This window comes from Hypomesus nipponensis, chromosome 13 (genome assembly GCF_054491055.1).
Source record: "Hypomesus nipponensis isolate SF chromosome 13, ASM5449105v1, whole genome shotgun sequence".
Lineage (NCBI taxonomy): Eukaryota > Metazoa > Chordata > Actinopteri > Osmeriformes > Osmeridae > Hypomesus > Hypomesus nipponensis.
Genome location: NC_140373.1, coordinates 7621730 through 7647500, shown reverse-complemented (window position 1 = coordinate 7647500; position 25771 = coordinate 7621730). Strand labels below are relative to the sequence as shown.

Here is a 25771-nt window from a genome sequence, read left to right as displayed (position 1 = left end):
TTATACACCACCACACTCTTCTCACAATCATCAAAATATTTCTTACCAGCCCACCGCCCCCCCCCCCCCTCCCCACGCCTCCCACTTTATCATCTCTCATTGTATGAATCATCCTAATTTTTTCCACAAATTGTTGAACGTTTTCTGGGAACTGACTGGTAAGAAAAACATTATTTCCAATTAGTCTGACTTTCTGAGAGAGGGGCCTTGTGGAGCTATATCTGCCTGCATGGTAGAAAAGTACTAATTGCTGTTTAATGCTCAATCATTTGTCCAAAGATGAATTCCGACTCTGTTCATTTAGAATTCCTAGATTTATTTTTTTCTGAAGAGAAAATGAAGTCCAATTTACAGTACCCAAACTGCGTCATGGCTCCATCAATGCTGGACGTGCGAAGAAACACAGAACAAAGATTTAAGTCAAATTTACATCAATATATTTTTTCCTCTCCTATAATTCATACCTATTCCATTTCAAAGAAAATGTCCAATGATCCTCAGATGCTATGTGGTTCTTGTATGTTCTTAGATATTCTTGTCTGTCCGTCTGTCTGTGTCTGTCTGTGTCTGTCTGTCTGTCTGTCTATCTGTCTGGCTGTCTGGCTGCTTGATTGTCTGCCTATCTGTTGTCTGCTTCAACTTCATAATTAAGGGTGGTGAGGGCACATTGTCACAGCTCTTCATTGCTCATATCAGCATATATAGACATTACCTTACTCTGCATGTTGTTGTGACATCATTGGAATTGTAAAACATCCCCAAGGTTGCGCTGGAGGCTCGGGTGTGCATGATTAAGGAAAGGAGATCTGGAGAGCAACAAGGAGAACAGTTGCTTTTTCTCAGAAGGACTGATTCAACAACATGGATGGAGCACTAGTCTTTTGCTACAAAAGTCCCACACACAGATATAAACAGCCTAAGAAGCCACTTCAGAGGAAGTTGGCTGTTGGTTGGAAGCCTCACTTTAGTTGGAAGTCTGTCACATCCAACCATTAAGACACTGTGTTTTGTGCTCTGCCAGTGTACATCCAGCACTATTGGAAGAGAAGTATATTCTACAAAACAGACAGTGTGACATTTGTGTCCTTCTCAGAATCATCCATTTTCATTGTGTGTGTGTGTGTGTGTGTGCTGGCTGGCTAGTGTAGCAAGGATTGCTGCCCTTCCTACACAACCAGTTAGAAAAAATGTGTTGTTTTCTGGATGGGTTATGGCGAGGCATCAGAAAATTAAAATAATTACTTCTCTATGATTACAATAGTACCTCTCTATTCTCGTAGACAGTAATAAACCAGTTATATGGCTGTGCACAGCCAAACACATGGCAAGTAGCTCTGACTACTAAACTTATACATAGTCAATATAGTGCTTGTACATACGATTAATTTGCAATTGATAATCTAGTTATGGTGTAACTATACATTGTCAATATGTCATATGTCATATGTCAATAATAGAAAATATAATACTGTAATCTTTTCTGTTTTGATCATAGAGAGCAGGTTGCAACAACACAAAAAACCTAACAACACCAAGCATTGTCTGTGCTATGTGAGTACAGTTTAGCTGTGTCATTGCCCTCAGAGGACCTTCCACACAGCTCTAGACAGACCTGCGGTCGTTGGCTGTGGTATGTGAGTCTTCCACAAACTGAAGTGACTCTAAGTAACTAGGTGAGCCTCCTCATACAGTAGGAGGCTACTGAGGTAAATCCTTTGTGTTGTTTTTGTGTTCATGCATCATCAATATGTTTCTATGGCTGATGATATTACTGCGCCTGGTTTACAACAAGGTTGTGAATGTTACCAAGCAGGATACATAGATGGTTTCCCTGCAAGTGATGTGTTATGTACCTGAAATGCAAGGGTAGTAGTGACCCCTACTGTTTGTTACTGATACTGGAATAGAAAGAAAAAAACGAATATTAGATCAGATGATTGCATAAAATTCACAAAAATGAATTAATCTTTTATTAATTATGCTTTAAAAATGAAAAAACAACCACTGACAGATACTTGTTCAGCACCAAGAACAAGTTGACAAGATGGCCGACATGTAAGACCCTGGTGAGATTATGTGGTTGTTAAACTCACCTTGACAAACATAGTCATAAGGAGGACAAGATCTCAAGACTCACACTACTTGCAGCACATCCCAACATGCGTATACAGCTCTGTCTGCTTGTCTCCTACCCAAGAAGACCCAATCCTTAAGTGTAATGGTTACAGTGATAACCAGTTGTATCACTCAGTGTCTACATCAGGGTAACAAGGTGTATGTGCCTTTATTGAAGAATATAGGACAGCGTGTTTCATGGTTGGACTAACTGGGTCTAACTAAGTGGACAGTGTATTAGCACCAGGTTCATGTTTTGCTTGTGTCTACATGGTAAGACATTTTCTATATAGAAGCTTCAATACACTTCAGGGAGAATAATGATTCTTCAACTTTTTCTCAAGGTCAACCATTATGTAGTCTCATACAACTGACACATGAAGTCAGGATGTAAACATAACTTTTACCTTGGTTAAATGTTAATATGAAGAAAATTATTGCTAGAATATACATATAATATACATATTCTAACATACTCTAAAAATAAACATAATTGTATTTCAATTGTATTAATATCTTTCTATTTATCCAAATACAATAGTGAGCTGTATAATCTTGAACATGTTGTCACTATTAATAACTCCTTATTACAGAAGTAAAAAAGATGAGACTTCTATTTCCATGGTTCCCACCCCCAGTTATAAAACCACACCTCCTACATTATAATTTGTACCAACATGCAATTTGTAGCGACTAATTACACATAATCAAAATAAAAACTTTTTGGCAATTTGTAGCATGGAAATCCCCCGGTCTCTGTCCACTCTCTTATAGTCCAGCCAGCCGTTAAAAACATCAACTTAACCTAAGTTGAGAGGAACAAACAAAGGTATATACTGTTGGCACACTGGTGGATCTCTGTGACCAATGACAGAGAATTATTTGCATTTGGGAGTCCCTCTTTTGTTAGTGCACTGAAACCTGTAAATGTGATCTCTTCTGTGATCGTTGTCCTCTGTGTATACAGTGTGGCCATGCTGTGATAGGGACAGCAATTGCATGAGCATGCATCTAAAGATGATCCAAAGGGAAATGTGTGGATCAAACATGTACACAAGAACCAAGAACATTTGAGCAAGTTGTCATAAAAATCAAACATAAATAAGATTCATCCCCGGTTCAGATAGAAATTCTTGAGAATCTTAGAGGGCTTTTGATGTAAGTCTTTGAGCACCATCTGCAGGTACAACAGGAAACACATTTGGTGGTCTTCACTGTGGTCTTCACTTTTGGACTCATGATCCCAGTGCAGTGTGGCTCTTCAGGATGGTCCCTGCTGTGAGGATACTGCTGAGTTCACTGCCTCTTGCTGTCCAGGATGGCCCTCCAGTCATGGGACCAGGACATCAGGCGTCGCTGGGTAGGGCTGGGGGGCAGGTGCTTGTTGTGGCAGGCGGTAAACAGGATGTGCTCCCAGGCAGGGTTAGGCTCTACTCCTGGAGGAGGGGAGGGGGACACATTAGATTGCAGCTCAAAAACAGATAGATAGAAAGGAAAGGTAATGGACTTAGAGTAAGGTGTCAGAGTCAACACACAAACTTACCAAGGATGTCTGGCTTGTCGTCTATTAGGATGTCTCCTGACACCACCGTTTTGTCTCTGGTCAGAATGATCTGCTCCAGGAATTCATGGCCCAGGTGCTTTTCTACCCATGCATACTGAAAAAATACACACACATATAAACAAACAGATGTGACACACACACACCCATCACATACACAAACAACTCCAATAACCACTGTCCAAACAAGCCACCGTACCTACAGAACACCATAAAGTACTGTATAAACACAGTGCTGTGTCAGATTGCAAGCCTACCTTCTCATATGGGCAGTGTTTGTAATGCTTGATAGGGCTGGTGCATATGAAGACATCTGTGCTGTGGAAAAGAAAACAGCTGTCAACAGCAAATTAGACTGATTGAACAAGGTGTACTTCGCGACTCACTTGTTTATGCTACCTTACTTGGTTCAGTGTACCTGTGTAAGTTGTGTAAAGGAGCAACAATTTCCTTACCTGGCACAATGGGCTGGAACAGAGGCCTCCAGATAAATAGTATCATGTTTCTTTTTATTACATTAAATATCTTACTACTACAGCATAGCACATGTCTAGCGCAAAGTTTAGGTACTATAGACCCAACTTTAACAACCTCCTTCAAATACTGAGTCCGTTTACAGGGAGAGAAAAGGATGATGACTTGTTCACTGTGTAAACACCAAACACATGTACATATAGTACATTTACATAACTCACTATGTGGTGCATTCCTGAAGGTACAGAGTGGACTGGTCAGATCTGGACTGGTCTGGTCTCTGAGGCCCCATTCATCCCTACTGGTTCTTCCACCCCATTTTAGGATTTACATTATCTGTTAATGATTGTTAGTCTTCCAGCAGCCAAGAATGATTTGTATTCAATATTTGTGTACATTATTCAAGCTCCTCTGATCTAGCTTTGTTTGTATCAATGTGAGTTGATACGGTTGAATGGTGCGTTAAACAGACCCCCGTTCATCAATACAAATTCACGTGGCATTTGGTAGTCTCTTACTTTTCCAGCAAGGCCATCTCCTTGACAGCCTTCAGTCCCCCAGGGAGTGGTTCCAGGTTGATAAAGAAGTCCTTTGACTCCCAGATACTGATGGCTTTCTCCTGCAGTTAATACATGCATACATATTGTGTGTAATTAACACGTTTGTATGGAGGTGCTTATGTGTGTGTGAGAGAGAGTGAGTGAGTGAGTGAGTGAGAGAGAAAAAAGAGTGCCTGACAGAGAATTCCACTCATATCTTACACTAGATTCATGGCCACGGTGGACTGCTCCACCTGTCCAAAGTCTCATACCAAGAAGTTATTCAAAGGTTGTGGAAGGCTTGGAGCATGTTACTGAGCTAACTACACTTGTATGTCTGCCAATTAAGACCTATGAAATAAATTAAATCATGTTGTGGTCATGTGCGTTTGTGTTGGAAATGTAAAAAGTGAGTCATATGATCCACTACCGCACAGCAATCACATCAAATGATAGCTGCCGTGATCTGACATGTATTTAAAACTGGGTTTAATAAGATCTGCAAAAATGGAAACGATAGAAAGACCAACCTTTGATCAAGCCATTGCAACTTGACGATTCAAATCTATTTGAAAACATGTTGCTCATTTTGCAGAGCCTCCAATGGGCCACGGTGATCCACTTACACACAAGTCACTCCGCAGCTGTCCATACTGTGATGACACCCAGAACCCCCGCCTGTCTTCCAAGGTTATGAACGGATCGTTGGGGTACCTTGCGCGGTAATTCTTTAGGAATCCCCCTTCGAAGTCAGCGATGACCCCGTCCATGTCCACGAGCACCCGGAGCCTCTTGCTTGATGAGGCAGACGACATGTTCGCGGAAATACACCGACCATAGAGCATGGCTGTCTCTCTTCCGAGCAGGCGTACAACTCTCGACAGTAGTAACATTATGTTTGTGATGTTGCAACTATCGGTTCTGGAACTAAGAACAGCACGGCGAAAAAGCGAGAGGACTCAAATCCGTCTAAAAGTCCGCATGGAATCCTAAATTTAACACACCAGATAACGTCCTAGTTTGGTACTATTTAAATAAAACCAGTTTTGACTATTGTTTTTCCTTGGCAAAATGTTTATATTTCAAATCCGTCATTCTTTGTTAGCTAGTGCCAGCAGTGCAGTGGTGCAGTGTTCTTGACCAGAAGCAGGTCAAATGTGACATGCCTTTGGTAACTGTATAGACGTGTTTACAGACAGTGGTCTAATACTGTGACGCACAATTGTACAACGAACACTAGAGTGCTACATATCCGATGTGGAATTTAGGATTTGCATGCACCCTTGTACAGTGTTACTTCAATGTACATTGCGTCCAAGAATGTGCAGGTTCCAAATGAGGTAGCCTAAAGAGTGGTGTAGCCCTCTTACTTGGTCCAATGTCGATATACTGCAGAATTCCAGAAATGCTTTAAAAGCTTCACCCAGCTAGATCATACTTTACTTTAATTGACTAATACGATATATGCTTGTATGGGATAATATGTGCCTTTCTTGGGTAGCAAGCGTTTTATACTATAGTCTTCTTTTTCATAAAATCTTCCCTATCAACCCGCAACCCGGTAGTGTTTACTGTAGTTCCTGTATTTATAGATTTTTAAAGGGCCAGCAGCGAAGATTACCCAAAGCTTTCATGTGCGTTACAGGTTTGACTAGTTATCTGTATTAATCACTTTCACATTTATTAATAATAAATATTATACAACTTTATAATGGTAACTGATATATTTTCCTTTGGCACTAGGAGTCTCTTTCAAATCCAACACATACAACAATCAACAGTAAATATGTATGGTAAACATGTAAGGTGTCATGTGATCTTTACTGCGTATATTTAATTTGGTGAAAAACTGAAGGACAGGATGTTACATGACTAAATGCTAAAGTGTCAAGATTTGTTTTTAAGACTCATTAAGGGGGTTTACCACACCTCAGTTGCAGTGACAAGGGACCTGGCAACCCCAACATTCGGTCTCACGATACTTTCCTCTCTGAGGCGGCTGTGTGGCCCCGTGTTTCAGTCCGGACGGAGTTATTTCTGACATTTGAATGAAAAACAGTGCGTTTTACCTCCACTTCGGACAGATGAAATAATGGCTTCAGCCTTGGAGCAGTTCGTGAACAATGTGCGGCAGCTCTCTGCTCAAGGTTGGTGAACGAAACTGGTTTTATTTATCAGATGAGCTGGGACTCTCAGCTAATGCTAACCAATGCTTTGCCGTTGATAGCACGCTAGCCAGCTAGCCAAACTGGTTAGCTAGGTCCTCCTTTTTGCTTGATCATGTAAACACGCCGCTTGAATATGCGTTTAAGACGACAAGACTCTACTAAAGTGACACCAAAGAATATGGTAGTATCTCATATGTACAATAATGAACTGGGACCACACTGCTGTTGAAAATATCTTGCGAAATCGCACTTTTTGTTTTTGTTAGAGAAAATCATTTCTGGGGAATGTCTACCGGTAGTCCCACCCATCGCCCATACCATTGGCCAAGGGGTACGATTGTTAAATGTCATTGGATAGAAACCCAGTCTGTTAACTAATGTGCACTACCTCTAGTATTGCTAATGTGGAGGCCTTGGCTTGACAGGAGTATATTTGACCTGGCGCTACATTTTACAGTAAATAGCTGGCTAGCTTACATCATCACATGAGCTTACATTAGCTCATTCAGTCTCTTTCCATCATGTAAACATACCTTCCGTAGACGTAACTGATTCCATGAATGTATTTGTTTTTGGGATATCCTATTTTATCAATTACTTTCATATACAACATTTTTTGGATTTTTTTCTTATCATTTTAATGGCGTTGTTATTTGCATCTATTGTTAAGGCCATTTTCATTAATTAGGGGTTGTTTTGTCTAATTTGTCTCTCCAGGTCAGATGACTCAGCTGTGTGAACTGATCAACAAGAGTGGGGAGCTGCTAGCCAAGAATCTGTCCCACCTGGACACTGTGCTGGGGGCCCTGGACATCCAGGAGCACTCCCTAGGTGTGCTGGCTGTGCTGTGAGTAGCCCTAGAACCATCTGGAAACTACTTTCTCTTCTTGTCTTCATTGTTACCTTTTGTAATTGAAAAAGTTGTCTTCCCTGCTTGTTACCTTACATTTCTTAATTTCTCTCTCTTTCCAAACCTTCACCCCTCTCTCTCTTGCTTCTTTTATAACATTCCTTACCATTACATTTCCCACTCCCTCTCTCCCTTTTCTACAGGTTTGTAAAATTTTCCATGCCAAACATCCCTGACTTTGAGACACTCTTTTCCCAAGTCCAGCTCTTCATCAGCACTTGCAACGGGGAGCACGTCAGATATGCAACAGACACTTGTAAGTTTACACCAAATGACCTTACTCTGATGTGTTCAAGACTGTTGTTTTTCCTCTGTGCACAATGTCAGTGTGATAGCATGCAAGTGCCAAAGTGACGTGGTTACGGATTTCTCAAGGTCAAGTATGGTGATGGTCTGAAATTGATCTTGACTGATACCGACTGTGTTTCCTCTGCATCTCTTTTCTACCAGTTGCCGGCCTCTGTCATCAGTTGACAAATGCCCTTGTAGAACGAAAACAGGTACGACTTTCTCAATAAACGCTCGCCTTCATTAACCCCAAGTATTATTCTGTGAAGTTCAATATTGAATTCCTAGAGTGTTTCTCACAGTTACTAGTAGTACTGAGTCCTGGCCAACTGAAATGGTTCAAATAGATAGATGTTGAATAATTTGACTCAAATTCCGGTACACTCATCACGCTGGAAGAACAAGCAATATGATTGACATAAACCTGAAGGGAAAGTTGTCAAATTAAGACCAGTTCATTTTTTAATGTGCCTTGAGTGAAATAATCCTTTAACACCTCTTCTCCCTTCACAGCCATTGAGGGGTGTCGGTGTCCTAAAACAGGCAATAGACAAAATGCAGATGAACACAAACCAACTTACCTCAGTTCATGCAGACCTGTGTCAGGTATGTACTCACTTGCTAGAGACTGGAATCCTGGACACAACTTGGGCCTCTGTTAAGAAGCCACCTACACCAGACCTCTACCTAGGTTATGTCTGCATGCATTCTGATTCTACCGCTCTCACAATTGTGCCTCTGTCTCCACCCACACAGCTGTGCTTGTTAGCTAAGTGCTTCAAGCCCGTCCTGCCCTTTCTGGAGCAGGACATGATGGACATCTGTAAGGAGAACGGCGCCTACGATGCCAAGCACTTTCTATGTTACTACTATTACGGAGGCATGATCTACACGGGTCTGAAGAACTTTGAAAGAGCACTGTATTTTTATGAACAGGTACTGGTTGCTTCACTTGTCCCTTACAAACCCTACAGCACATTGTTCTTCCTAGTCATTGAGAATAGAATATATGGATCTTGGATATGACTTTGAATTGAAGAAGATAAATACCTGATTATCTCCTTATAGTTTAGATGTTTGGTTTAGTACGGTATTTTAGAGATTTGCACCCTAATTGTGGCACGTTCCAAAGCATTAATGCCTATATAGAATACTTTAGGCTATCCTAGTGTAAGACTCCCTTCCGGTTTCCTCTCCACAGGCAATAACCACTCCAGCCATGGCAGTGAGCCACATTATGTTGGAGGCCTACAAGAAGTACATCCTTGTATCCCTCATCCTTCACGGCAAAGTGCAGCAGCTGCCCAAATACACCTCACAGATAGTGGGCAGGTTCATCAAGGTAAACATAAAATGTATTACATCCATTCTTTTTATAGACAATATGTCTGTCACATTCAGTCAAATACAATATATATATATATATATATATATATATATATATATATATATATATATAATATATATAATGCCATACATATTAACTGCTGCTCTGTGTCTCCAAACAGCCCCTGAGCAATGCCTACCACGAGCTGGCCCAGGTGTACGCCACCAACAACCCTGCCGAGCTCCGCAGCTTGGTCAACCGACACGGCGAGACGTTCACACGGGACAACAACACAGGCCTGGTCAAACAGTGCTTGTCTTCCCTCTACAAAAAGAACATCCAGAGGTTAACGAAGGTTAGCTCTGATGAGTGATAGCACAAATGAACCAACCACCTCAAGTTCACACTTGTCTAAAAGGGGGTGTTCCTCACTCAAATGTTGCTCTGAACTCCCTGCTGATCTCTCTCACCCTCTTTGCCTCCTCTCTCCTGTCACCTTTCCATCTCACCTCTATTCCCCCCCCCCTTTCTCTCCTCACCTCCTCCTCTCTCCCCCGCTTCACCTTCTCTCCCCTTCCTCACCTGTCCTCTTTTCTCCCCCCTTCCTGCAGACGTTCCTGACACTGTCCTTACAGGACATGGCCAGCCGAGTGCAGCTGTCTGGCCCCCAAGAGGCTGAGAAGTATGTCCTGCACATGGTGAGTAGACCAACATGGACATCAAATGACTGCTCTGCACCAGATCAACCCCTAAACCCTAAGCAGCCTCCCAAAGAACACATTTAGCATGTGAATCGAGATTAACATTCTCGTTCTGATTACAGTCCAACTGCCAGAAATCGCAGCATTGTAACTATATCAGTCTTCAGTTATCCTGTGCGTTTTCACTCACGCCTTCTATTCTCTGCAGATTGAAGATGGTGAGATCTATGCTAGTATCAACCAGAAGGATGGCATGGTCTGTTTCCACGACAACCCAGAAAAATACAACAACCCTGCTATGCTCCACAAAATTGACCAAGAGGTAAGAACCTGTGAATGGCATTACGTATGCACAGTACATACTTGTACTTCTACTAGAATTGAAAAAATGATGCTATGAAAGCTGCGTTAGTAATTTGTTGTATAACAAGAATCTATAAATGTCTTTCCTCTGGTAGATGTTAAAGTGTATAGAGCTGGATGAGAAACTAAAGTCCATGGATCAAGAAATCACAGTAAACCCGCAGTTTGTGCAGAAGGTGAGAATCAATTTACTGCAATCAACTAAGACCATTTTGGATTGTGTGAAGATATGAGTGATATGAGAATTGTGTTTGAATGCTCCCGGTATGTCCCAGAATCTCACAAGGAACTATCACACGTTGGGTGTCTGGTTTACTATTGTAGATCCAAAGTTTATAAGACAATGGATTGTCTTTAATGTGTTTCAGAGTATGGGAACCCAGGAGGATGATGTCGGCAGCAAAACATCAAGTTATTCCTGAGGGCCAGGGTGAACTCTGCCTGACAACAGGTTCTCATTGGATGATACTTTTTTTAAAAGAGGAAAACCTACAAACATTCTATAGAGTATGGACATTGGTCAAGGAAAATCTAAATGTGTGGAATTATAAATTTGGTTATTTCTTCATGGTGTCTTGAGGAAACCTTTAACGAAAAGAAAAAAAACAACTAAATTTTGTCAGTGTTTTATTTATCAATGTTCGAGTGGGAGAACCACTGCTGCATCAACAACCACAATAATAAAAACTGGACTTATTTGTTCAAAAATTGTTATGTGTGGATAATCACTGTTTGTTTCTGTTGCATGGTCATCTATTTGGAGGGCACCACATTCTAGGTAGATATGGCTACAAGTTAAGAAAACTTAAGTGTTCTCTTCTTGTAAAGATCTTCCATTGCAGTTTCTTGAAACATAATGTAGATTTGATATCATATGGTATATTATCTAAATCTGTCCTTGACCAAATGCAAAGAGGGGAGTATCCTATTCACAAAATTGGTGCACTGTTTTTTAGGTCCGTTAGAGGGCGCACACGCATTGTCTTGTGGATTGAATTGACTGAGGAGCAAGTGTGGTAAACAGCTATTGTCATGATGTAATCTTAGAGGGATCGCGCTTTACGATTGTCGATCTGTTGTAATAAAATGTTTCAAAATATTGTGCTTGGTTGTTAATATGATTTCTTGGACAGCTGCTGTTGAATATTCTCACGTTCATTTGTAATGTACAGTACTCTGGCTTTATTTATGCGACCAACATTTGACAGGCGGATATGGATCGTAATAAAGACATGAGCCAATCCCAGTGTAGACTCCCCCACAGTGGAGGCGGGACTAAGATGGATTTTTTTTCCTCTAATGTCAATCATGTTCCCGCCGCTTTTCCATTGGTACTCAGAGACATGAATGAGGTGGGTCTTGCAAAGCTCGCGGTGTACTGTTAAAATTCCATTGCCAACCATTTAGCAAGGCTAGCTACTGTATCTGTCAGTTAGCAAGCAAGCTAACAAGCTATTAACCCCCACTTACCAGAGAGGGAAAACGGGAGATACTTTATCCAGGCATGGATCTATTTGTAGATGGAATTTATATTTTCTAAAGCGGAAGTGATACAAATTGTCTGGATGTGTGCTTTGCCTACGTCCTATTCTGATGTGGCTAGCAACCTCTCAAACTAGCCCACTGGAAACAATCGGTGGATAACCTGGCTAATTAGAAGTGACCTGGGGGTTTGCCAGTGCCAGGGATCGTTGGAGGAAGCACGTTTTTCCTTGCTGAAAATAGTCCAACCGAATGTCGTGTCCATCATGAGTCCCGGCGGGTGCCCTCATGTGAACAGTTTTAAAGTGGATAACTGGAAACAAAATCTACGGGTTATCTACCAATGCTTTGTGTGGAGCGGATCAGCCGAGACCAGGAAACGCAAGGTAAAAATTAAAAATAAAGATGAACATGCAACCAGACGCAGACTGCGCTGCAACAAGCGTGATGTTGACAGCTATCCAGAGGCCGTCAACCGCCGACCAAGACACACGAGGAGGCAACTGGCTGCATAGGCGATCATTTTGGTGGTCTGCCACTATTGTGTGTGTGTATGTGGTTGATGTGTAGGGAGAGCTATAATGCCTGTAAAACCCGGTTTGCCTCTTGTGTACATTTTTCAGTGGAACAGACTTTAGGGCCAATACAGGGATATTGAGTCTCATCAGTCTAATTGTCTCAGAACCTTTTGATGAAAGGTACTGAGGACCGCTCGTAGTCTTAGGATCCCGATGCCACTGCAGCCACTGCAGTAGTTCCAACGTTAGGAAGATCATCTATTGTGCGGAGGCTATTGCTGTTATACATTAGACATAATAATGAGTTATATCGTGACATTCATTCCCTCTCGTGACATATGACACAATATCTCAGTGTTTTTTTCAGTCTCTCCTACCTTATGAATCAATTGAAACATTATCTGCTCCATCCAGCCCTCCCTACCCCTGTTCTGGAATTCCTATTGATTTGTTCCCTGTCAGTGATGCTACATAAAAAAACAACAGCTCATTACCAAAATACCATTGTAGGCCATCAAAAATGCAGCAATGGTGCATTAAGACAGAAGCGCCATAAAACTATGTATACGGCTGACATCTTACTACTTCCCAAAATCAGATTACTTGATATTTTCTATCATACCATAGAACTCAAGGCCAACATTAGAGGAGAGTTTGTGTGCTGTAAGAAACCTACCTTATGTTTTTGAGAGAGAAATGTTCTGTCTGTGTTGTGTGCTTGTATGCAGGACATGTGTGCATTGGCCAGTGAATGTGCTTTGGTGGGGGCAGGTGTGAATGGAAGTGTGTGTGTGTGTGCTTGGTTATGTGTTGTTGTAGACAGTGAGTGATGGAGGGGGGACACCTGTATTCGGAACTGGTCCTGAAATAGGCTTGTAATGCTCAATCCGATCGTGTACTAGAAATGACACCAGCTGCATCACCTTCCCATCCATCCGCCCCTCCTCCTGTCTTTTCAGTGTGCTGTCATTCCTGCAGGAGTGGTGATGGAGGATGGGAGGGTGGGTGGATAGAGAGAAGGAGCCCCAAAAAAACAAGTTGTAGATCTCAGCATTTTGGGAGTTTCCTAATGAGAAGCTGATTGGCTCATTTGTCTTCTTTAGAGGCAGACAGTAGGAGAGGCAGGGAGGAGGCGAGGCAGGCTTGAAGGGCAGACAGGAGTACAGTTAGGATAAAGGCTATCGATGCTGATATTGACCAAAAATCTATTGGCCATCTGAAAATAGAGAGAGACTCCATGAATGACTGAGAGTATGAATGAAAAAATCTCTCTCTGTGACCTCACCCAAGGAATACTTGATTTGCTGAATGACAAACGTCATGCATCATTGAATACACACACTTACACAGTGATGTCCCAGTTATTACCTTGAATGTAGCCTGCATCTTACTGTGGCACGGTTCCCTCTAGCAAATGGCTCTCTGACAGATATGATGCTAGGACAATCATGGCGTCATTATTGTTTTATTATCGTATTAGCCCTTATGGCAAGTAACATCATTTAAGCATTAGGCTCAGTCTCTCCATCCCCTTCTCCCAATACAGGGAGTTGGCTTGTTGATTTCTGGCCAGGTCTGGTGACCAGGGCTGAACCTGCATCCACAAAGCTCTGATTAGGACGGCTGGTCTCGTATCCCTAGAACCTCATTCATAATGATCTGAAAGGATCAAACAGGCACTAGGTCAGCACTCCTGCACAGAGGAGCTATACAAGCACAGACCCAGGACCCGGTAAATCCTTCCCGTGATTCACTCGGTGTGTCGTGGGACACAATGTGTCCCCTCCCTGCTCAGCTCTCCATGACTGCACGCCTGAACCACCTCCCAGGGATCATCCCTCGACCAGGCAGGACTAGGCCAAGAAATATGGATTCTGTGTCATATATATCCTTCTCCCTCTCATCCTCCCATCCATCTATAATTCATACAATTCATTGGATCCAGTGGCCATACTTCATACTTATCCGCCCAGTGAGAGCGTGTGAAGAATTTATATACCATCCAGCATGACCCATGTGTACTACTGGTTGTTAGACTGTCCTGGTCTTGAATGGAAGTCAATTGAGCACTGTAGGTGTGACTGTTACTCTCTTGTTCATAATTCATGGGCTCTATAAATGCTTAACCATGCAGCAGTGAGCAGACTGGCATTTGAAGTGATCTCATGTATATGTATGTAGGGGTAGTCTGTTGCTGAGTGCACATGTCAAGAGACATGGTGGTTTGGTCAAGTGTTTATCACTGCTGTAGCTGGCTGGTAGTTTGTAGTTTCTGTTACTATTGAAAAGGAGGTATGAGGCCGTTTCATCAGGAGGCTGGTGGGAGAGGCAGGAAGAACACGGCGCTTGTCCAGAAGTCTCCTTTTCTCAGGCTCCTCTGCAATGAGCTCGATGGGTTTTCTTCTTCTACATTTCCCCAGATTTGTTCTCTCTCCTCCTGTCATGCACAGTTGACATCCCACAATACTCTGCCCTTCACAGTTCCGCTGGCTCATCGGCGTGCAAAGCTCTCTCATCTGCATGCTTTGAACTGCCACTATCTGTCCTCCACTGCCATCTCTCTCTGTCTCTCTCTCTCCCTCTCTCTCCCCTCTCTCTTATTTCTTCCCTCTTTCAAGCCATCCTCTTTCAAGCCAAATACTCCACATTTCTATCAGTACAACAACCTTGCTGTGCTGTGTGTGCGTTTATATCTGATATCCTCAATAGGAGTGCCGCAGCCTTGTACGAAGACACTTGTGGTGAGAGTGTGTGTGTGTGTGTGTGTGTGTGTGTGTGTCTATGTAAGTATGCATGCGTGTGTGTGATTCTGTCGGAGACCCCATACTGTGAGGACTAAGGAGGTATGGATGGAAAGGAGGGGGCATCAAGAAGAGAGCGTGAGAGAGCAGAAGAAGGAGAGAAGATGGAAGCAGGGCTGTAGGGGAGGAGGTGTTGCATGACGCATGTGTCATCAGGGTCCGTTTGAAGCCCTGACCCCCAGGCCTGCTCCTCTGAAAGGTTAGATTACATTTGTGCCACCAGAGGAGAAGGAGCGTGGGGGCCGGGCGAGGATACGATTCCCTTCCTCTCTCTTTCAGCCTCCTGCTTCCTGATGGGCACCCCCCCTCCCCCACGCGTCCTCTCTCTCTCCATATGGTTTCTCTTGCTCGCTCGCCCCTTCCCAGCTCGTTCCGTCCGTTTGCCCCCTCCATCAGGCGAACACGAAACAGTCCCCCCAAGTTGTTCCCAGTTCGGACTGAAAGGCTGGGATCTGTGATTCTCTCTCTCTCTCTCTCTCGCTCTCGCTCTCGCTCTCGCTCTCGCTCTCGCTCTCGCTCTCCTTCCCTCTCTTGTTCTCCCTTTCCCTCACTGTCCTCTCTCGCCCCCTGCAGGCCAAGTCATGTATCTGTCACATGTGTGGCGCTCAGCTGAACCGGCTCCACTCCTGCCTCTACTGCGTCTTCTTCGGCTGCTTCACCAAGAAACACATCCACGAGCACGCCAAGAACAAACGGCACAACCTGGGTGAGACCCACACACACACACACATTTCCACACACGCTCCAACACGCCAACACCCAGGAAACACACACGCACCAGGTCACCTGAAACAAAGACACCGACCCACATCCATGTAGCAGTGCAAAGATGTGAACACACACATACACAGACATTCTAACCGACAAAGCAACTCTACCCCTGCAACATCAAAGACCTTCTTCTGAGGAGGCCACCCCTCCCTCCCTCCCTCCACTCTCCTCCTCCTCTCTGCAGCTCCCACAAACACGATGTGCCCCAACACAGGCTGCTAATGAGATAATTACTCTGTAGAGAGCTGTAATTAGCACCCAGACGAACGAAAAGTCAATAAACACCGGGTGGAGGAGATGTGTGTGTGTGTGTGTGTGTGTGTGTGTGTGCCTGCCTCAAAATCTCCCTCAGCACTATGTCTTATCCGGTCGTTCAGTTTTTCTCTGTTGCTGTTGTTATTCATACGCAACACGGTGTTGTTTGTGTAGAACACTCCGGAGATTGAAGCCTGTGTGAGTGCACCTCATCAAGAGGCACGAGCAGTGTGTATGTGTGTGTGTGTGTGTGTGTGTGTGTGTGTGTGTGTGTTTGTGCCCACTGGGTTGAGACAGCATAAATGATAGTGAACTCCTGAAGGAAACCTCGCATCTCTCCAGACGAGTGCAGAGTAATTAAGTCGGGTGGTAAATTCCCACAGAGCTACACAGCCGCCTCTCATCCTCCTCCTCTCGCGTTCTCTTCTCTTCCACCTGTCTTCCCTCTCTTCTGTCTTTGACTCCTGCCCTTTGTCCAGGCGGTGGGTCTCTCTCTCTCGTCATTATCTTCCCCCCGTTTCTCGTCCCTCACTGGGTTCCCATGGTTACCCGCAGGCCTTTTCCACTTAGGGGAATTGTTTATCGTTTAGAAAGAGAGATAGAGGTAGCGAAGGAGGAATGGAGGGGGAGGGAGAGGGAGAGAAGCTACCTCTCTCTTTTCTCCCCCTTTCTTTTCTCCCAGCAGGTGAAACAGCAGGAGATGCTGTTAATGTATGCTTTCTCACGAACAGCTGTATTATATTGGTGTGTGAGTGTGTGTATGTCGGTGTGTGAGAGAAATGGGGAAAGTGACATTGAATTCCAGTTCCAGAGAGGGTAGCAGTCCTGCTGTCTGAAACACTTGTCAAGGAGACCATTTAGACAGGAGCTTTTTGTCCACTCTTTCTTTACCTCTCCCTTCGTACCGCTCTTTCTCCCGCCATCTCTATACCCCTCTTTCTCTCTCCCTCAATCTCTCTTTCTCTCTCTGTACCTCTCTCTCTACACCTCTCTCTACATACATCTCTTACTGCTGGTCTCCATCTCTATACCTTTCTCCCTCCCTCACACGCTCTGTCCAACTCCCTTTTTAGACCCATCTTTCACTGCATATCGTTACCTCCCTCTGATACCCACCTCTCTGTCTCCATCCATCCCTCTTTCCCCCACCTGCAGAGGATGACAGCGTCTGCCTCGAGTGGCCCACACGCAGGTTGTCATAGCAACTGCCAACAGGTAGCTGCCTTAAGCTTAGGTGTGTTGAGAGAGAGAGAGAGAGAGAGAGAGAGAGAGAGAGAGAGAGAGAAGAGCCTCTCACCTGGCTTTTCTGTGAGGGTACCTGTCATTAAAGTAATCCCTGGGGCCTCTCCTCCGCTCCCCTGGGCTCGTCCCTGCCCTGGGCTCGTCCCTGCCCTGGGCTCGTCCCTGCCCTGGGCTCGTCCCTGCCCTGGGCTCGTCCCTGCCCTGGGCTCGTCCCTGCCCTGGGCTCGTCCCTGCCCTGGGCTCGTCCCTGCCCTGGGCTTGCTCTAAGCTGGCCTTGTAGGCCTACAGGACAGAACATGGGTGGAAAGATATTACACATACATTTAATAATTTAGCATTTACAGTAAGTACAGGGACATTCCCCCCGAGGCAACTAGGGAGAAGTGCCTTGCCCAAGGACAAAACATCATTTGGCACAACCGGGATTCAAACCAGTAACCTTTTGATTAATAGCCCGATTCCCTAACCGCTCAGCCATCTGACTCTCTGGATATACCTGGATCCACTCTCTCTCTCTCTCTCTCTCTCTCTCTCTCTCTCTCTCTCTCTCTCTCTTTCTCTCTCTCTCTCTCTCTCTCTCGCTCTCTCGCTCTCTCTCTCTCACACACTCTCTTTCTCTCTCTCTGTCTCTCTCTCTCTCGCTCTTTCACACACACTCTTTCTCTATCTCTCTCTCTCTGACTAATCTTAATTTTGGCCTACAGATGAACTCAAATGCTCCTACATAGCCTTGAGTCATGATGAAAATAAACCTGTTTAATTCTTTCCTTCTTCCTTCTCGCTCTTCCTCTTTCTCTCCCTCTCTCTCCAGCTATGGACTTACTATATGGGGGAATATACTGTTTTGTGTGCCAGGACTACATATATGACAAAGACATGGAACAGATCGCCAAAGAGGAACAAAGGAAAGCATGGAAATTGCAAGGTATTATTATTATTCTCTCTCTCTCTCTCTCTCTATATATATATATATATATATATATATATATATATCTCTATCTGTGCTGTGGCTTAGTCAATGTACTTCGCTGAAATTAGTATTCATTATTTCTGTCCCTCTTTCTTTCTACCCCCCTGTCCTGCCCCTGTCCTGCCCATGCCCCCCTGTCCTGCCCCTGCCCCCCTGTCCTGCCCCTGCCCCCCTCCTGCAGGGGTGGGGGAGAAGTACTCGACGTGGGAGCCCACCAAGAGAGAGCTGGAGCTCCTCAGACCCAACCCCAAGAGGAGGAAAATCACCACCAACTGCACCATAGGTGTGTGTGTGTGTGTGTGTGCGTATGGATGTTGAGTGAAAGAGGTAAATACATGGGGTAGGATATCAGTCAGAGGATAATAAATGGGTGTTCATCGTTGAAAAATAGGTGTTCAGAGCTTAAATATGCCCTTTCCTCATCCCCCAGCCCCTGCCACGCCCCCCTCCCACAGCCCCTGCCACGGCCCCCTCCCCCAGCCCCTGCCACGGCCCCCTCCCCCAGCCTGCCAGCCCAGGCTTTGTGATGGTGTTAAACGGCATGGCTGCAGGCTGCAGTGTGGTGCTAAATGCCTGCTGTCCCGCTGGGCTCCCTCTACTCCCCTCTTTCTCTCACCTTCTTTAAATGTAATGCTGTCGGAGAAAATGAATTGAAGATGAGTTGAGGGAGAAAATCCAATTTGTCTTTTGTCAAGTTGCCCAGTGCCCCAGGTGTGTTATGTGTGTGTGTGTGTGTGTGTGTGTGCGTGCGTGCGCGCGTGTGTGTGTGTGAAGCCAAGTAATACACAGACAGGACAGCCTGGCAGGGGGAGGGGGGGGGGATAACAGGAGCATGTTCACTCTGGCAGGTGCTCACAGCAAGAGACTCTCTCTTCCATCCTTCCATATTTGTACCCCCTTCCTTCAAGCCATCCTCTGGGATTCAGCTGAAGAGCGGTTTGTGCAGGAGCAGATGGAGCGTGTGCTGCAGTCTGCTCCACATTCAGAGGAAGTGCTCTCTAAACACCGTCTGAATTGTTAGTGCTGTGAAGGATGAGTTCAATTCATAACCACCCCTCCCTCCCCCGCAGGGCTGAGAGGGTTGATCAACCTGGGCAACACGTGCTTCATGAACTGCATCGTCCAGGCCCTCACACACACCCCTCTGCTCAGGGACTTCTTCCTGTCCGACAGACACAAGTGTGAGATGCAGGCCAACTCCTGCCTGGTGTGTGAGATGTCCCAGCTGTTCCAGGAGGTGAGACGGGTCGCTGTGTGGGTGTGCACTCATCTTTCCTCTTCTTCCTATCTCTCTTTCTTAATTACCTCTCCCCGCCAACGTCTCTCTTCCTCTCTTTTTCAATCTCTCTCTCTCTGTCCTCTCCAATGTTGTCCTTCTTTTTCTATGCCCTGGCTTCCCTCTTTACCTCCCTCTCTCCTCCCTCTCTGCCTCCCTCTCTACCCCTCCCTCTCTCCTCCCTCTCTCCTCCCTCTCTGCCTCCCTCTCTACCTCCCTCTCTGCCTCCCTCTCTGCCTCCCTCTCTACCCCTCACTCTCTGCCCCCTTCTCTGCCTCCCTCTCTACCCCTCCCTCTCTGCCTCCCTCTCTGCCTCCCTCTCTACCTCCCTCTATACCTCCCTCTCACCTCCCTCTCTACCTCCCTCTCTCCTCCCTCTCTACCTCCCTCTCTGCCTCCCTCTTTGCCTCCCTCTCTGCCTCCCTCTCTACCTCCCTCTCTGCCTCCCTCTCTACCCCTCACTCTCTGCCTCCTTCTCTGCCTCCCTCTCTACCCCTCCCTCTCTGCCTCCCTCTCTACCTCCCTCTATACCTCCCTCTCACCTCCCTCTCTACCTCCCTCTCTACCTCCCTCTCTGCCTCCCTCTTTGCCTCCCTCTCTACCTCCCTCGCTACCTTCCTCTCTGCCTCCCTCTCTGCCTCCCTCTCTGCCTCCCTCTTTGCCTCCCTCTCTACCTCCCTCTCTACCTTCCTCTCTGCCTCCCTTTCTGCCTCCCTCTCTGTCCCTCACTCTCTCTCCTCCCTCCGTGTCTCAGTTCTACTCGGGGCACCGCTCGCCCCACATTCCCTTCCGCCTGCTGCACCTGGTGTGGACTCACGCACGCCACCTAGCGGGCTACGAGCAGCAGGACGCCCACGAGTTCCTCATCGCAGCGCTGGACGTGCTGCATCGACACTGCAAGGGTTGGTCTCTTTCTCTCTCTCACACACACACACACCCGCACCCGTGTACACGCAGTGTGCATCCTTATGAGGGCACAGAGTCTTCAGGAGCTTTAGCTTTGATCCTCAAATGTGTGTGTGTGTGTGTGTATGTGTGTCCAATCAGATGACAATGGGAAGAAGGCCAACAACCCAAACCACTGCAACTGCATCATCGACCAAATCTTCACTGGGGGCCTGCAGTCAGACGTCACCTGTCAAGTCTGCCAGTAAGAAAGAAAGAAAGAAAGAAAGAAAGAAAGAAAGAAAGAGGGAGGGAGGGAGGGAGGGTGGGGAGGGAGGGAGGGAGGGAGGGAGGGAGGGAGGGAGGGAGGGAGGGAGGGAGGGAGGGAGGGAGGGAGGGAGGGAGGGAGGGAGGGAGGGAGGGAGGGAGGGAGGGAGGGAGGGAGGGAGGGAGGGAGGGAGGGAGGGAGGGAGGGAGGGAGGGATACCAATATGTGTCTTTGTCAGGGTATAGGCTGCTAGTGCCCTAGGGTACCCTCTCATGCCATAGTGCTCTAAAGTAACTCCCTCCTCCCTGGCCTGGTTTGACCTGCTCTCTCCTGCTGTGAATGACTGTGGCATACACACCCTCACACCTGATAAGGCCTGCTGGAGTTCTGCAGCAGAGCGTGCCCAGTCGAACACAGAGAGCACTATCCCCACCTGGTGGTTGGACTGGGCAGAGCAGGGCGTTGATTAAATTCAATGTGAAAATCCATATAGAAAAATAGCAATTTCCAGAAGATGACTCATCGAAACAGATTGCTGCTTGGGTAAATAGAAAAGCGCTTACTAGCTCACACCCACACTCCGCTACCACTCGGACTACCACTCAGTCCGTCCACTTTCATCTCTCCTTTCTTCTGCCCCTCCCCTCCCAATTTTTTCACACCTGTACCATCTCACAGACAGGTTTAACTAGCCCTTCTCCCTCCATCTTTCTCTCCCTCTCTCTCTCTCTCTCTCTCTCTCTCTCTCTCTCTCTCTCTCTCTCTCTCTCTCTCTCTCTCTCTCTCTCTCTCTCTCTCTCTCTCTCTCTCTCTCTCTCTCTCTCTCTCTCTCTCTCTCTCTCTCTGTCTCTCTCTCTCTCTCTCTCTCTCTCTCTCTCTCTCTCTCTCTCTCTCTCTCTCTCTCTGTCTCTCTCTCCCTCCAGTGGTGTGTCCACGACCATCGACCCGTTCTGGGACATCAGTCTGGACCTGCCGGGCTCCTCCACGCCCTTCTGGCCCCTCAGCCCCGGCAACGACGGCACCCTGCTCAATGGAGAGAGTCACATGAGCGGCGCCACCACCCTCACCGACTGTCTGCGCAGGTGGGACCAGACGGGCCACCCCGGGCCTTCTCTTTCATCCATCTCTCTCTCTCTCTCTCTCTCTCTCTCTCTCTCTCTCTCTCTCTCTCTCTCTCTCTCTCTCTCTCTCTCTCTCTCTTTCCACCCCTCTTTCCATCCTGCTGTATCTGCCCCCCTCTCTCTGCACAGCTCTGTGCTTCTCCCTGTTTCTGTCCCCCTCTCTCTGCACAGCTCTGTGCTTCTCCCTGTTTCTGTCCCCCTCTCTCTGCACAGCTCTGTGCTTCTCCCTGTTGCTCTCTCTCCCCCTCTCTCTGCACAGCTCTGTGCTTCTCCCTGTTTCTCTCCCCCTCTCTCTGCACAGCTCTGTGCTTCTCCCTGTTTCTGTCCCCCTCTCTCTGCACAGCTCTGTGCTTCTCCCTGTTGCTCTCTCTCCCCCTCTCTCTGAACAGCTCTGTGCTTCTCCCTGTTTCTGTCCCCCTCTCTCTGCACAGCTCTGTGCTTCTCCCTGTTGCTCTCTCTCCCCCTCTCTCTGCACAGCTCTGTGCTTCTCCCTGTTGCTCTCTCTCCCCCTCTCTCTGAACAGCTCTGTGCTTCTCCCTGTTTCTGTCCCCCTCTCTCTGCACAGCTCTGTGCTTCTCCCTGTTGCTCTCTCTCCCCCTCTCTCTGCACAGCTCTGTGCTTCTCCCTGTTGCTCTCTCTCCCCCTCTCTCTGCACAGCTCTGTGCTTCTCCCTGTTGCTCTCTCTCCCCCTCTCTCTGAACAGCTCTGTGGTTCTCCCTGTTGCTCTCTGTCCTCCTCTCTCCACCCATTGCAGTTGTTGTGCAGTTGTGTGCCATGCGTTGTCTCATCTGTGGGCCACACGCATGCACACGCCCCGCTGCATTGAGCCCCTGCTCTGTTCTGCAGGTTCACCCGGCCCGAGCACCTAGGGAGCAGCGCCAAGATTAAGTGCAGCAGTTGCCATAGCTACCAAGAGTCCACCAAACAGCTGACTATGAAGAAGCTCCCCATCGTTGCCTGTTTCCACCTCAAAGTTAGTCTCTGTCTGTGTGTGTCTGTGTTTGAGTGAGAGAAATGTTTGTTTATAGCCCAAATGGCAACTTTTCTATATACATCTTCTCACCTCTCCCTCACCTCTCCCCGTTGTCTCCCTCCCCCCTCTCCTCCAGAGGTTTGAGCACTCTGCCAAGCTGAGGAGGAAGATTACTACTTACGTCTCCTTCCCTTTGGAGCTGGACATGACCCCTTTCATGGCCTCCAGGTTAGTGTGTGTGTGTGTGTGTGTGTGTCTGTCTGTGTGTCTGTGTGTCTGTGTGTGTGAGATAACTGTCCCATGCCCAGTAGACAAGCTTAGCAGCAATGTCAGCTGAGTGAGAGGCAGGTGTGTGTTTGACCCTGCGCCCGTGTCGTGTGTGTTCCAGCAAGGAGAGCAGGATGAACGGTCAGTACCAGCAGACTGTCGAGCCTTTCAACAACGACAACAAGTAAGTGTCCGCCCAGCGACACGCGTGTTCTAGGAACACATGGGTCAGAGCCCCCTGTTATCGTCACACACACACACACACACACACACGTGATGGTTCCTCCTCTCTCTCTCCCTCTCGTCTTGTGTCCCTCCCTCTCCTCCCGTTCAGGTACTGTCTGTTTGCGGTGGTGAACCACCAGGGCACCCTGGAGAGCGGCCACTACACCACCTTCATCCGCCAGCACAAGGACCAGTGGTTCAAGTGTGACGACGCCATCATCACCAAAGCAACCATCAAGGACGTGTTGGACAGCGAGGGGTGAGAGTTGTTCCTACCCTCACCCACAAACCCTGGATGGATGGATGGATGGATGGAGTAAATTCCATTTTGAGTTTGTTTTTAATGCTAAAGTGTGTGTTAGTTCTGTCTTGTAGCTTTGGGGCTAGTCTGACTGGTGCCTCTCCTTTCCTCCCCTCCTCCAGGTACCTGCTGTTCTACCACAAACAGTTCCTCGAGTACGAATAGACCCTCCTCGGCATGAAGAAGTCCACACACAGATCCAAACAGCAGAGAGACGAGGAGAGAGGGGAGATGGGAAGTGGATCAGAATCACGGATCAGAATCATGCCTCCTCTCTAATAAACAAACCAGAACAATCTGCACTGAACTGCTGTAGTATCCACTTGATAGAACAGGAGGTGCAGGGGGATTAGAAGAGTAAGCATATTTTGCCTCTGATACTTCGTAGACAAATGGACAATGAATATACTTGCTCAGATATTGTCAACATTACACATTCAGTCTTTTTTTTTCCTTTTTTATTTCCGAATCCTTAATTCCATTTGACCACACAAATCATCTCAACCAAGCATTTAAAGGAGAGGAGACAAGTTTGTCTTGTATCCGTATATGCATTATTGCTCTAAATGCAACAAAAAAACTACAGAGAAATGGTATTAAGAGAATGGCAGATGTGAATATGGAAATCATTGTGAATTTCAGTTGCAAAATACTGTATGAACCTAGCACACATTTTTATTTTTTAAATGAAAAAAATGCAATGTCTGTGAAGGAGTCTTGTGAAGGGGAGGAGTCTTGTGGAGGGCAGGAGTCTGTCGCGTGTTTTCTTCTTTCCATTCTTTCTTTTGTCATGTTGAGGGTTAGGGACAACACATAGGTATATTTTTATACGTCATTCAAATCTCTGTTTACGGTGTACCCCCCCGTCCATCTTTCCGAAGCTTGGCGTTCATTGTGCCGTGTTGTCGCGTCTTTTTCAGAAGAAGAAAGCCAGGTCATGCTTCTCTCATGACGCTGCTCTTGTGGAGCCTGTGTTCCCATGACCCTGCTGTCGTGGAGCCTGTGTTCCCATGACGCTGCTGTCGTGGAGCCTGTGTTCCCATGACGCTGCTGTCGTGGAGCCTGTGTTCCCATGACGCTGCTGTCGTGGAGCCTGTGTTCCCATGACGCTGCTGTCGTGGAGCCTGTGTTCCCATGACACTGCTGTCGTGGAGCCTGTGTTCCCATGACGCTGCTGTCGTGGAGCCTGTGTTCCAACGGTCTGCTAGGTTTGTGTGTGTCTGTCGTGGTGGTGGTGATGATGATGGCGTATTGTGTGTGTGTGCAGGATGCCTGGGTGTAAAAGGTTGTGAAACCATGAGACAGCGCTGTTCTCACACCTGTATCCTGTCCGTGTCTGGGTCCATCCTGCTGGGTTCACTTCAGCCACGGGGTCCTCCAATTCCACATGTACGGATGTGTGGGTTTGTAAAAGAGAGAGAGAGAAAACAGGTGTGTTTGTGTCAGTTGTGCACGTTTGTGTTCTAAATCAGTGTGTGTATGTGTTTGTGCGTGTATGCAAATGTGACGTGCGTGTGCCCATGTGTGTTCATTGAGTCGGTGTGTGTGTGTGCGTATATGCACGTGTGATGTGCGCGTGCGCATGTTTGTGTACTGAATCAGTACTTGCATTCAGCATGCTGTCTAAGATTAATCTAAGTTGTGTCAGAGGACTTGTTTGTTTTTCATAATTACTGTATGTAAAAGGTTGTATATGTACAGTTTGTATGTATGTTAATAAAATATAAACATGGTTCAAAATCCCAAATGCCCTCCATGTTTGCTGGGTTACCTGGACCAATGACCCTAATAGAGCAGGTCTGATCTGTAATCCTCCACACACTTCTGCTGCAAGACTTGGACACAATGAAACACTCAATAAAGCTCTATATCTCTATCCGGCTGTGCATTCATTCTTTATCGCTGGCATCAACTCTTTCAAATCAAGGTACTGAGGTGACTGTGTAGCCAGGGGAAAATAGTAACTTCCA

General features: G+C 46.4%; 3 protein-coding genes across 7 annotated transcripts; 2 read left to right on the top strand and 1 right to left on the bottom strand.

The window, feature by feature from the left end:
- Positions 1 to 1934: 1934 nt before the first annotated feature.
- nt5m (5',3'-nucleotidase, mitochondrial) lies at positions 1935 to 6248 on the bottom strand. Of its 2 annotated transcripts, XM_084669568.1 has the most exons (6): positions 5316 to 6248; positions 4669 to 4769; positions 4372 to 4457; positions 3934 to 3989; positions 3659 to 3773; positions 1935 to 3551 (listed from the first exon to the last, which is right to left on the bottom strand). In XM_084669568.1, the coding sequence occupies exons 1-6, from the start codon at positions 5580 to 5582 to the stop codon at positions 3412 to 3414; spliced, it is 765 nt and encodes a 254-aa protein (XP_084525694.1). In that variant the 5' UTR covers positions 5583 to 6248; the 3' UTR covers positions 1935 to 3411. The 2 variants fall into 2 exon arrangements, with proteins under 2 accessions (XP_084525694.1, XP_084525695.1); XM_084669569.1 differs by lacking the exon at positions 4372 to 4457 and having other exon boundaries at positions 3934 to 3994; positions 5316 to 6245.
- Positions 6249 to 6663: 415 nt separating this feature from the next.
- Positions 6664 to 11156, top strand: cops3 (COP9 signalosome subunit 3). The gene is made up of 12 exons (XM_084669567.1): positions 6664 to 6836; positions 7575 to 7704; positions 7911 to 8023; positions 8218 to 8267; positions 8569 to 8661; positions 8812 to 8991; positions 9257 to 9397; positions 9564 to 9737; positions 9994 to 10080; positions 10292 to 10405; positions 10542 to 10622; positions 10815 to 11156. The coding sequence occupies exons 1-12, from the start codon at positions 6782 to 6784 to the stop codon at positions 10866 to 10868; spliced, it is 1272 nt and encodes a 423-aa protein (XP_084525693.1). The 5' UTR covers positions 6664 to 6781; the 3' UTR covers positions 10869 to 11156.
- Positions 11157 to 11790: 634 nt separating this feature from the next.
- usp22 (ubiquitin specific peptidase 22) lies at positions 11791 to 25677 on the top strand. Of its 4 annotated transcripts, none has more exons than XR_014729480.1 (14): positions 11791 to 12314; positions 15821 to 15953; positions 18327 to 18440; positions 18667 to 18768; positions 19556 to 19722; positions 20516 to 20663; positions 20809 to 20911; positions 21838 to 21996; positions 22882 to 23008; positions 23145 to 23236; positions 23397 to 23459; positions 23610 to 23759; positions 23924 to 24158; positions 25069 to 25677. XR_014729480.1 is itself a non-coding variant. In XM_084669565.1 (13 exons), the coding sequence occupies exons 1-13, from the start codon at positions 12195 to 12197 to the stop codon at positions 23964 to 23966; spliced, it is 1521 nt and encodes a 506-aa protein (XP_084525691.1). In that variant the 5' UTR covers positions 11791 to 12194; the 3' UTR covers positions 23967 to 25677. The 4 variants fall into 4 exon arrangements, 2 of the variants coding, with proteins under 2 accessions (XP_084525691.1, XP_084525692.1); XR_014729479.1 differs by having other exon boundaries at positions 24722 to 25677; XM_084669565.1 differs by having other exon boundaries at positions 23924 to 25677.
- Positions 25678 to 25771: the final 94 nt, after the last annotated feature.